Source organism: Dipodomys ordii, unplaced genomic scaffold (genome assembly GCF_000151885.1).
Source record: "Dipodomys ordii isolate 6190 unplaced genomic scaffold, Dord_2.0 Scaffold60, whole genome shotgun sequence".
Classification (NCBI taxonomy): Eukaryota; Metazoa; Chordata; class Mammalia; order Rodentia; family Heteromyidae; genus Dipodomys; species Dipodomys ordii.
This window is the reverse complement of record NW_012267276.1, coordinates 9,797,793-9,810,191: the sequence shown is the minus strand read 5'-3', so window position 1 is coordinate 9,810,191 and position 12,399 is coordinate 9,797,793. Positions and strand designations below refer to the sequence as shown.

The 12,399-nt window shown below is 41.1% G+C and overlaps 1 protein-coding gene across 1 annotated transcript in view; it reads right to left on the bottom strand.

The window, feature by feature from the left end:
• Tnip3 (TNFAIP3 interacting protein 3) overlaps positions 1-12,399 on the bottom strand; it is a 79,634-nt gene that overhangs the window by 21,822 nt on the left and 45,413 nt on the right. Inside the window, exons 4-8 of the mRNA XM_013022115.1 lie at positions 10,536-10,613; positions 8,622-8,702; positions 5,505-5,570; positions 4,134-4,277; positions 1,683-1,808 (exon numbers count right to left, since the gene is read on the bottom strand). Coding sequence (XP_012877569.1) covers positions 1,683-1,808; positions 4,134-4,277; positions 5,505-5,570; positions 8,622-8,702; positions 10,536-10,613 — 495 coding nt within the window. The remainder of the gene's footprint in view (positions 1-1,682; positions 1,809-4,133; positions 4,278-5,504; positions 5,571-8,621; positions 8,703-10,535; positions 10,614-12,399) is intronic.

Genomic DNA, 12,399 nt, shown 5'->3' with positions numbered 1-12,399 from the left:
AAAAACCTTTGGGCTGGGTGCTGGTAGTTCACTTCTGTAATCCTAGCTAAATCAGGAGGTTGAGATCTGAGGGTTGTAGTTCTAAGCTAGCCCAAGCAGGGAAGTCTGTATGACTCTTATCTCTAATCTACTGAAAGAAAAGCCATGATTATCTATGGCTCAAGTGGTAAAGCACTAGCCTTGAGCAAAAATGCTCAGGGACGTGACCAGACACCGACCTGTCCCTAGGACCAACAACAAAAACAACAAAACTCTTGCATACTCTTCAGAGCAACTAAATTGAATTGAGTACACATAGTAATGTGGATTTCTGAAAACCATGTACTAATTACTTTTATCACATGTAACCATTTCAAATAAGTGAATGAATGGGTCAATGGGCAGATGCGGTGTATCAATGGGTTAAGTTCCGAATTGTACATTGAGAGAACTAGCACATGTTCAGCCATCCAAACTGACATAGTAACCTCTATTTATCACAGGAGTAAAAGAGGCAAAAGTATTTAATTGTAAAATCCAAGAACAATAATATCTTACATTTCATTAGGTATTGATGTATATGAGAAAGGCCTCTTTCACAACTTAATACTTTTTTCTTTTTTATTCTGGGCTTGAACCTTGGGATTAGTTGCTTCTGTCCCCAGGCTTCTTTTGCTTAAGGTTAGTGTTCTACCACTTGAGTTGCAGCTCTACTTCCTGCTGTTTTTATGGGGGGGAGGGGTAAGCTTATTGAAGATAAGAGTCTCATGAACTTTTCTGCCCAAGCTGGCTTCGAACTGTGATTCTCAGATCTTAGCCTCCTGAGTAGCCAGTGTTACAGGCATGAACCTCTGAAACCCACTATTTTTCTGATTTTTAGAGACATTTTCATGAGCTCCTATATGTATTGTGAGTTCTAGACACTATGTCTACAGTGTGGAAGTTTCCAGAATGAACAAATCCCACCCTCAGAGAGCTTGCCATCAAGAGTGAGAGATAGAAAACAGATCAGATAATGAATAAAATATATTGTATATTAAGTTCTAATAAGGTTACATGCGAGTAAAGTACGTACTTTTAGTTAACCAGGAAAGTCTTTGAGAAAATGACATTTTACTCAAGCTAACTTTTTTCACTGAGATTTGGGGGATTAATAAATTATAAAATTGCTGCTTCTCAGTTTCTTTCAAAAGTTCTGTGAACTATAAATGCTGATGCCACAAAAATAAAATGTTCAAATTGACACGAGTTCAATGAGAAAATACAAAAGCTTTTGAATGTTCTAAATATCAAGTCCTTCCTCGTGTGTATATGTAGGGAACATAAGCAGCAATGAAGGAAAGGAGGAGAAAGGGAGAAGGGGGAAGAAAGGAAGGAAGAAAAGCAAGTGAGGGAAGGAAGGAAGGAAGGAAGGAGGGAGGGAGGGAGGGAGGGAAGGAGGGAGGGAAGGAGGGAGGAAGGGAGGGAAGAAGGGAGGAAAAGGAGAATGGGTAAGAGAAGAAAGGTAGATCTTACTATCTTCTATAACTTTTCTGTAATTTCTCTTTCTGTGTGTGGTGATCCAATGCAGGATCATAAATTTCCCAAAGGATAAGCTATAGAGCATAGTGGTTTGCAAGGCATGGAGAATGTCCTGCTGAGCCTGAGCTGTGATCTCCCATTGCTACACTACCCTGGCCCCGGCCCTCAGATTGCTCTGGTACCTTGTTGAGGCGTTGAATTTCACTCTCGTAATGCTCCTTTGTCTTATTTACCAACATGTTTTTTTCCCTCAAAAGCTTGTTCTCTTTCTTCAGTTCTTGTAATTCTTCATTTACTCTCTCATTTTCCTTCAGAAGTAAAGAAACAAGAAAACAAGACCAAAATCAATCAAGTCAAAGATGAGGTAGAAACCCTGCTCCATCCACAATTGCTGGCAGTTTTTGTACCTCCAACATACAACACAAACAGAGCTACAACATTTTCTCCTAACATCTTATTTAAGCAATGTTGTTTGGATGGAGGAAAGAATTAAGACTGAAGTAGCTGTCATTTACCAAAACTTCGTGCTGCTTAGAACTCCAGAGAAATCAAGAAATCAAGATTCCCCAATAGTCATTTTTACTGGTCAAATAAAGGAGTAGGCAAGATAATATAATCTGTCACCCTTTCATTTTATATAGCAGACAGTAAGGTTTTTTGGAAGAAATTGGATTTGTAATGAGAATTCAGTCTAAGTAGACAACTCAAGATGAGATGTATATGTTAAGTGAGACGTATACATAAGTGGTAGTTAGTGGTAAGTATTTCCCAGTGCAATTATTACATCACAAGAAATCTGGGCAAGTTATTTTTTTGAAAAGTAGAAACATTTCTGTGTGCTCTTATATAAACACAATAGAGTTTTTATACTTAGAAAATGAGCCTTTGCTACTTCAGAGTAATTGAAAGAAAGAAATTCAGCTAGGAAATGGTCCCTACTGCATGAAAGGAAAATTACTAAAATCTCTATATAGGGTGTGATTGGAAATAGAATGGGTTTGTATAGGACAGAAAAGAGTGCTAAATCCAGTTTTCCCCATTGATTGTTGAAAGCAGAAAAAGAGCCTGGCTGTGTAATCAGGGCAAAAGATTCTGCATCTCACACCATGGCCCTGAGTAGTGCTGTGTGCAGGCCCCTAGACATTGTCATCACCATGGCCCTGAGCAGTCTTGTGTGTAGATCCCAAGACATCACATTACCATGGTCTGGAGCAGTCCCGTGTGCAGACCCCTGGACATTGAATCACCACAGCCTAGAGCACTCACACATCTGTGCCACTAGGCATCACATCATAGCCCATTGTCCCTGGAAGACTTGCACGTGAAAAGCAAGCTCATTGGATCCTAGAGGTGTGTGGCAGAATGGGCACCCAATTAGAGGGGATAAAGGACACACAGGAGCTTGGCCAGGCTGCTCTGATTGGGTCTGGGGTCTGCTTATGGCTACAGGCTGTCCAATGATCTTGAGAGTCACATATCTCTCTGTCCTGGAGAAACAAACCTTTTTAACCCTGAACGATTCTCCTCTGGGAGAATCTTTCTAGCCAGAGCACTGCTTTCATCAATAAATCTTTGCCACTTTACTTCTCCCTCTGTGTCTGTGTACTCATTGTTTGAGATCGCAGAGACAAAGGACTTGATCTAGATGTTGCATGTTTTTTTTTTTTCAGTATCATTGTGACAATGACACTCAACAGGTTAGGAAATCCTAGACTGCCATCCACCTTGCTTCTGGTCCTTACCTGAAGATTTGTGCATGTTTTAAAACAGTGTCAGTGCTTTATGATATGGGTAGTAACTAACCCTGAGGATATTTTGACTTGTTTCTTACTATACCTAAGGAAAAGAGGGGGTAATTAGAGCTTCATATTTGTCTACGGGATCCATGAAGCCCAATAGCTGAAAGCAAAACCAGGAAGAAAAAGCAATCTGTCTTAGAGCTGAGAACCAGTGACTCATGCCTTTAATCCTAGCCACTCAGAAAGCTGAGATCTGAGGATAGAAGTTCTAAGTCAGTGCCGGTAGAAAAGTCTGTGAGAATCTTAGAATTTTATCTCCACTCAAACACCCCCCACTCCCAGGAAAATAAAAAGCTGGATGTGGAGCTGTGGCTCAAGTGATCAAGTACTAGCTTTGAAACTAAAAGATCAAGGAAAGTGCCCAGGCCCCGAGTTCAAGTCCAGGACTGGCACACACACACACACACACACACACACACACACACACACACACAGATGTAGATCAATGTGAGCGTTCTTGCCTCACAGGTGTAAGGCCTTGGGTTCCAATTCCAACAATGCAACAGCCAGCACAGATATGAGGTCCTGGAACCGAAAGAGCTACCGCCTAAATACGAGGCATTATGATGTCCACCCACAGTATATGAATGAAACAAAGGCGGGAATCACTTTTGTCCTAGGCTGACATGCCCACCATATCCCTGAGTCCCTTCTCTTCCCTGCCTATTCATGCAACCAAGAGGAAATGTGTTGGACACCCCCTCCTGTCTGCTTCAGAGATGGAACCCCACTTTATTTGGGGTCCACTCACCCCGGCTAGCAGATGTGGATCCAGATGTGCATTCAGACAGGAAGTTTCCCACCCTGCCACTCCTGGGCTCCGGGCCCACCCACCTTTTCCTGCGGCCTTGGGTAGGGCTGCAAGCCATGCTGCGGGTCCTCCTGCAGGCCCCCCTTTTGCTGACTCTGGGGGCGCTCCTTCTCCAGTGTGCCCAGCAGTTTCTCAGCAGCGGCCAGCTTCACTCTCAGCTCTGCGACCTGAGGAAAGTCATCACAACCAGGCCAGGCATGGCTGCAGGCCTTGGGGTACCTCCAGGACCCGTACTGTGGGGAGGAGCTGCCCTCACCCAGAACCGGCTGTAATCCTAGCTCTAGCTCTGATTTGAGGATCAGAGTTCAAAGCTAGCCTAGGCAGGAAAGTCAACGGGTGAGACCCTTGTGTCCAGTTGACCACTACAAAGCTGGCAGTAGAAGTGTGGCTCAAATGATAGTGTGCTAGTGTTGATTGCAAAAAGAAGGGGGGAGGAGGAGGGGGAGAAGGGGGAGAGGATAATAAGCTTCTTGACAGATCATATGCCTTCCAGAGATGAGGGATGAGCCCCATTTTTCCTGAGCTTTCAATGTTTAGCGTGTGTGTGTGTGTGTGTGTGTGTGAGAGAGAGAGAGAGAGAGATTTTGTTCATTTCATCTGTTTGTTTTGGAGACAGGAGACAGAAGTGCTTCACTCTAGTCTAGGCTAGCCTGGAATTTTAGATTCTCCTGCCTCAGCCTCCTGAGTGCTTGGATTACAGGTATGTTCTACAGGTGTTTATTTTATTATCTATGGAAAATACTTAATGTTATCCAATTAAAACATTAGAGATGCAGTCTCTCCCAATCTCAGCCTGTGTATTTATGGCTTCTAGTAACAAAGGAGAGACTATGACATTCTGTGAGAAGGAAAATGTGCACAACTCTTGAGATATTGCCACAGGCAATTTACATTTTAATACCTTCCTTCAGACATGCTCAAAACAATGCCCTGACACTGTAAATCTTGTGTGTGTATGTGTGTATGTGCGTGTGTGTATGTATGTGTGTGTGTGTGTGTGTGTGTGTGTGTGTGTATACACATGCGTGCATGCTAGCACTGTTCTTGGAAATTGAACTCAGGGTCTGGGCACTGTCCATGAACTTCTTTTCCTCAAGGCTAGCATTCTTCTACTTGAGCCACAACTCCACTTCTGGCTTTTTTTCTGAAAGGAAGGGGAGATCAGAGTCTCACGGACTTTCCTGCCCAGGATGATTTCAAGTGGTGATCCTCAGATCTCTGCCTCCTGAGTAGCTAGGACTGTTTGTAAACCTTGAGCAAGGAAGCTGGTTAGTCATTCAGCACTGCCTTCCCTCATTTGTGCATATGTAACCACTCACAGAATCTCTTTGCAGCCAAAAGCCAGGTGAACCTTCACATACTTGGCCCCACCAAGATGAAGTAGAGACACTTACCTTTCTCTCATAAAGATCTTTCATACTTCTAAATTGTTTATCCCACTGCTGATTAACTTCCAGGAGCTGAAATGGTTAAAATTTGGTGAGTCAAGAAAGGATTTCTGGAGATCTGTACCTTCGGGCAACATGAAATCATTGTTTGAGGTTGCAGTAATTCTGGAAGCTATAGGTGAAGAAGATATTCTTTCCTGCAAATTCTGAGGGATCTGGGATGATTTAATTATGTGAAACTTCACTGTGCCAAGACTAGTTCACTTGTGAAAAACTATTAAACTAGTGAGTCTTAGGTATAGCTACATGTCAGCTAGATAGGTACTAGCAACTTTTCTTAGCTATTTAATTTTTAATCTAATTTTGTAATCTTTTTTTTTTTTTGTCAGTCATGGGGCCTGGACACTGTCCCTCAGCATTTCAGCTCACGGCTAGTGCTCTACTACTTAAGCCACAGCACCACTTCTGGCTTTTTCTGCTTATGTGGTGCTGAGGAATCAAACCCAGGGCCTCATGCATATAAGGCAAGCACTCTACCACTGAGCCACCTTCCCAGCCTTATTTGTGTAATTTTAAACTATCAGAGTCTGGTTTATAGAAAGTACTGAAAGTATTGTTATATTGGGGAAAATGTACTAATGAATGAGAGCTGTTTCTCGAGCTATTTCTATTAAAACCTAGACAGATAATCACTTACTTCTGTTAGGATTATGCTCACCTTTGGTCCTCAGCTCCACCCAGACTTCCTGGAGTTCCCTCCATACAGCTGGCTCCTCCCTTTCTCCTCCCAGACCCACCTGAACTCCCATCTACCTCACTTCCTGTCCACCAGACCCTACTGCTACTTGGATGAAGGCCATGTGCTCCCTCTTGGGGGAAATCTGGCTCCTCTAATAAACCTCATAATAATCTTTCTCCTGTGCCTGCCTGCCTCTGTGTGGTCCCCTGGGATGGATGTGTGGGATCCTCTTTCAACTTCCAATAATGTGCTTTAAAAAGTTCATACCTTATGATGAGTGAATGTAATCACAATATTTAATGTGTGTATGTGAAAATGGAATCAGATAAATTAAGGGGATGGGTGAGGTTGGGAGAGAGGGGGGAGAATGATGGAAGGGGTGACATTAATCAAGATGCGTTGTGCTCATAAACTGACATGTTGAATTGAAACCCCTTTGCAGAAGTACTTAAAGATAATAAAAATAAATAAAATTTAAAAATTAACACATTATTAGTATCATATCAACAGATAATATCATCTTTTTGAAAATATAGATTTTCAAAGGATTATGCCTATTTCACAAGACAAATACTTAGGAATATTTAGGCTATCCACTGTAAATGGAATATTTAGACTAGACACTTTAAGCATTTTTAAACTACCTACTAATCAGAAGGAAGAAACAACACTATGATCTCTGTGTTAGTTTTCCTCTAAAGGGAAGCTCATAGTTTTCTACATTCGTGGAAATTCCAACACTTACTAGTAAGGGCCAGACACCTAGGAGAAAATCACAAAGACCAGGAAAACTGTCTTCTAATTGCTAAGCAAGAGAGTACAGTTATTAGGTAATGGGTTATTTAGCAGAAGGCTACCTAATACTATATAACTATAACTTCTAGGGATTAGCATTTTTATACACTGTTACAGCTCTACTTAGCGCAGTGGTTGTCCAAAAGGTGCTGTATTTCATGCAGGATCAAACAGAGCAGAAGCTTCACAGCAGAGAATGTGAAGGGCACAGTGCTTAGGTGGGTTAGACAAGGAATTGCACAAAGAATGGAATATATGGAGTAAAATTATTGCTATTCTTTCACTGCTGCTGTCCAGAGCATGAAGAGGTTCTAACGCTCATTATGCTCAGAAAATCAAGCCAGTACAATTCACAGTTTCTGTTTATTCCCAGTAATGTTTTAGAAACCACTCTTTGTTTTTGTTTTTGTTTGTGCTTTGGTGCCAGTCCTGGGACTTAAACTCAGGTCCTGGGTGCTGTCCTTGAGCTCTTTTTGCTCAAGGCTAGCACTTTACTACTTAAAGCATAGCTCCATTTCTGGCTTTTTTTGGTAGTCTGTTGGAGATAAGAGTCTCATGGCCTTTTCTTTATGGGCTGATTTGAACAATGATCCTAGGACTGTGGGAGTGAACACCTAGAGTTTTTATTTTTTTAATTTTTATTCTTATTTATGTATTTATTTATTTACTTTTGTCAGTCGTGAGGCTTGAATTCAAGGCCTGGGCACTGTCCCTAAGCTTTTTCTCTCAAGGCTAGCATTCTACCACTTTGAGCTACAATGCCACATGCAATTTTCTGGTGGTTAATTGGGGATAAACGTCTCATAGATTTTTCTACCTGAGCTAGCTTCAAAGTACAATCATCAGATCTCAGCCTCCTGAGTAGCTAGAATGACAGGCATGAGCCACCAGCCAACCCCCACCCCCACTCTGGCTTATATTTTTATTTCTTTTTTTCATGTTTTTTTCTGACTTTGTTTTTGTTTTTTGTGGGTTGTGGGACTTGAACTCTGGTCCTGGGTGCTGTCCTTCAGCTCTTCAGCTCAAGGCAAGCGCTCTACCACTTGAGCCACAGTGCCACTTCCGGTTTTCTAGTGGCTTACTGGAGATAAGAGTCTCATGGACTTTCCTGCCTGGGCTGGCTTCGAACCCCAGTCTTCACATCTCAGCCTCCTGAGTAGCTAGGATTACAGGCGTGAGCCACCGTTGCCCGGCTTTTCTTTTAAATTTTTATGACCACATTCCTTAACCCCTATGTGTTTGGATACACATTCGCAAAGTCTAGCTCCTGAATCAACTCCAGAAAGCCTCTAAAAGTTTGAGTCTTAAGGAATGTCAATCGTCAAGACATACAAGGACCCAAGGCTAAGCTCACAGAGTTTTTTGGAGAACTCACGGAGGTTTGGGGAAATTTAGGATTATAGTTACCAGATTTAGGACTCTTGTCAGTTTTTTCATTCATTCTTACACAAACAATGACTTTTTAAAAAGGGATTTGCTCTCAAAATAATGAAGTCTGTTCTCAGGGAGATAAATGTTTTGACACACACTATTTTACTCTCCAGCATTAACCCCAAACACATGAAACTAGACTAATATTTCTAACTTACCTCTTTTCTCTGTTTTTCCAAGCACTGTATCTTATGCTCTAGAGACTTCGGCAAGTTCTTTCTTCTTGATGATTGAGCATACTTTAACAGAAAGAAAGAGAAATGGTTGGGAGTTAGCAGTCTCCACAATGAACAGGAAACCTATCCAGGTGGTTCACACCTGTAATCCTAGCTCATCAAGAGTTTGAGATTCCAGGATCAAGATTCAAAGACAGCCAGGAAGACAAATCAACTCTTATTATCTCCAATTAACTAGCAAAAAGCCAGAAGTAAAGGTATGGGTAAAGTGGTAGAGTGCCAGCCTTGAGCAAAAAAGCTGAAGCTCAAACTAGTGGTTCACGCCTGTAATCCTAGATCTCAGGAGGCTAAGATCTGAGGATCCCAGTTTGAAGCCAGCCTGAGCAGAAAAGTCCACAAGACTCTTATCTGCAATTAAACACCAGCAAAACAGAAGTGGGGCTGTGGCTCAAAGTGGTAACGCATTAGCCATTAGCTTTGAGCAAAAGAGCTCAGGGACAGTGCCCACGCCCTGAGTTCAAGCCCAATGACCAACAACAACAAAAGCTGAGAATACAGTGTCCACCTTGAATTCAAGCCCCGGCACCGGCACACACACATACACACAAACACACACACAATATGAAAAGTAAACAGGAGCCAGGCATTTGTTCATGACTGTATTCCTAGCTACTCAGTAAACTGAGATCTGAGGATTGCTATTTGGAGCCAGTCCAGACAGGAAAATTAATGAAACTCTTATCTCCAAAGAATTACTCAAAAAGCTGGAAGTACAGGTATGGCTCAACTGGTAAAGCACTAACCGTGAGCAAAAGAAAAAGCTCAGGAACAGTATTAAAGTCCTGAATTCAAGCCTCAGGACTAGCAAAAATAAATAAATGAATAAACAAGGGAAACACAATTGTCTCCAAACTCCATCTAGCCAATCACTAGAGTATGACTTAAGAAAATATCTGATTTGCTGGCTGAGGTGTACATCGTGGTAAAGTATGTTCTTTGCCAGTACTGAGGGCTGGTTTGGTCCTCAGCGCTGAAGAAAACAAATGAACTAACGAAACAACTTGAGTCTACCAGCTGCCATCCTCACTCCACAGTGCTTCACAGTGCCAAGTTAATGCACCACCTTCACTTCCTATTTAAGAACACTTATGAATTAGTTACCAAAATCACTTTCAAACGATAAAGGCATCTACACAATTAGCATAGAATTTCATGAATAATCAATTTAATCAATCCATTTTGTAAAATAAGCATTGGCACAAAATTTTAAAACAAAAAAAGGAAAACAATAACTTATAAGACTGTATTTCTCTATCTTATTTCAAATTATTGATGATATTTTAGGATGTGATGATATTTTATACACATGTGAACACCTTTCTTAGTTTTCTTAATTTTGTTTGCTATTTAGAGCCATGTTATAGCTAAGATTACATTCAAAAAATGTGCCTTAATGCTTGTAATTATACCTACTTCAGAAGCTGAGCTCTGAGGATCTAGGTTTAAAGCCAGCCTGGGGAAGGAGAGTTGGTAAGACTCTTATCTTTAATTGACCACCAAAAAGCTAGAAGTGGAGCTGTGGCTCAATTGGTAGAGTGCTAACCTTGAACCACAAAGCTCAAGGACAGTGTCCAGTCCTGAGTTCAAGCCCCAGGACTGGGGCACATACCAAAAAAAGAAATGAGAGAGAGAGGGAGAGAGAGACAGAGACAGACAGACAGACAGAGACAGAGACATAGAGACAGAGAGCTAGACAGACAGAGACAGAAAGACAGAGAGACAGCAGATCTTAAAGAAAGCAAGTTGCCTTTTTGTCTGCTCTTGCTATGACACAGTTAATCACTGGAAAGGCTAGCAAGGTTGGATGTGGTTAGTAGATCCCCAGAAAGTTCTTACCTCTGCATTCTCCATAGGACTTCCTCCCTTTATTCCAGGTGTGTCCTGGACAGACATGGAAGCTGGATTTCCAGGTGTCTTGTAGAGAAAAAAAAAAAAAAAAAAGACAAAGAGGAGGAGGAGGGAAAAAAATCCCTTAAGGATTTCTTTTAAGGTGAGATCAAACGTTCAACATTTGATTTTTTAAAAATACCACCCTCCACTTCCTGATGAAAAAAAACAGCAACAATGTTTTTTTTTTTATTAAAAATGAACAGAGGTGTCTCTGGAGGTTCACTACACAGAATACATTTAAGAACAGAACCTCTGATTTTAGCTTTTATTCTTTTCCCATCAGGGATTTCCCGGGATGTCTCAAGAAGGCAGGCAGTGACTAAGGTCTGGGCAGACCAGCCTAGCTCTGTATGTAAATTGCCATTCTCTCTTTACTGGCAGTTTCTCTCCCAGGAGAAGGAAGTTGCTACCACGAAAGGTCTCATCAAACGAAATCTTTCCTCGGTAACTTACCTGCATGCATTGATTGCCTTTCCCAGAGCAGTTAGATAACAGCTGATTTTTTTTTTGACAGCTCCACTACTTATTTCCCTAAGTCATGACTTTCTGGCAATAGATTCTAAATGTATATTTTGAGGTATAGAACTTAATGAGTCATGCAGAATTCTATACATGTTACCAATTCTGACGAACTAAGAAAAGAACTTATTGCAAAATTTTTTAAGTCATTGTTTGCAAATCTCACCCTCTGAACTGGCAGAAGGGTTAATTTTGATTCTTAAATGGAAAACTATCTTTCTTTCATTGATCAAGGTCATCCAGACATTGGAAATTAATTTTTTTTCTACTCTAATGACTAGCTGCTGTCATTTGATAGCAGCTTTTGGTCATGGCATATTAAAAAGGCAGAGCATGAAAATGACAGATACTTGGCACTAAATGAATGAGCCATAATTGCATAATTGAAAGATGCAAGAAATGCAAATGAGGGAAGAATGTGGTGCTGAAAAGGAATAGAATTTATAATTCATTATCTTACTGGAATTTTTCATAGGGATAGCTACGTATTTGTAGGATAAAGCCTAAGTGAGCTATGTCCAAGATCCAGCCTTCCCTCTTCTCTCCCTTACTCTTCCCTGTGTCCCTGTTCTCTGAATTACCTCCATGTCCTGAAGTAACTCATACTGTCCATACCCAGGGCTCCTGAATGCCCCTTCTTAGGCCTTCCTCTAACCTGGTGACCTGTAAAACCCAGCTAATGTCCTTTGGCCTTATCTTGTCTTCTTTCACAAACACCACACTTGTGGTTTTTTAATTTTCTTTTCTGTTTGTTCAAAATTGGTATCTGATGCTTTTGCTCATTGGCTGGTGCTCTACCACCTGAGTCACACCTCCAACCCCAACAACGTTGGTGTGCTTTTTATTTCCTGTATTCATGTCTGTATTAACAGTACCCCATCACAGAGCTGCCTGCTCACCATGGTTTGTAGTAGGTGCTGAATTTGTAGACCGTCAGCTAGTGTGTGAGTGAAAATCCTGCTATTTTCATGATCTGTTTTGGAGGTAAACATGAGTGAAAAGGAGTGTGTTGCTTTAAGTGAAAATCAAAAAATACAAATGGGAATCAAACTGTTCATTTGGGGTTCTTAGAGGAAGTATGACTCATATATTTTGCGATTTTAGGGGAGAGAGATTTCCTGGAGACTAGCACTTTAACAACCCTAAAATCTGCTCATCAGAAAGGGAAATAAATTCTAATGTAAACAAAAATTTCTTCCAATGCCTGTGAGCGCGCGCACACACACACACACACACAATATATATATATATATATATATATATATATATATATATATATATATATATATAT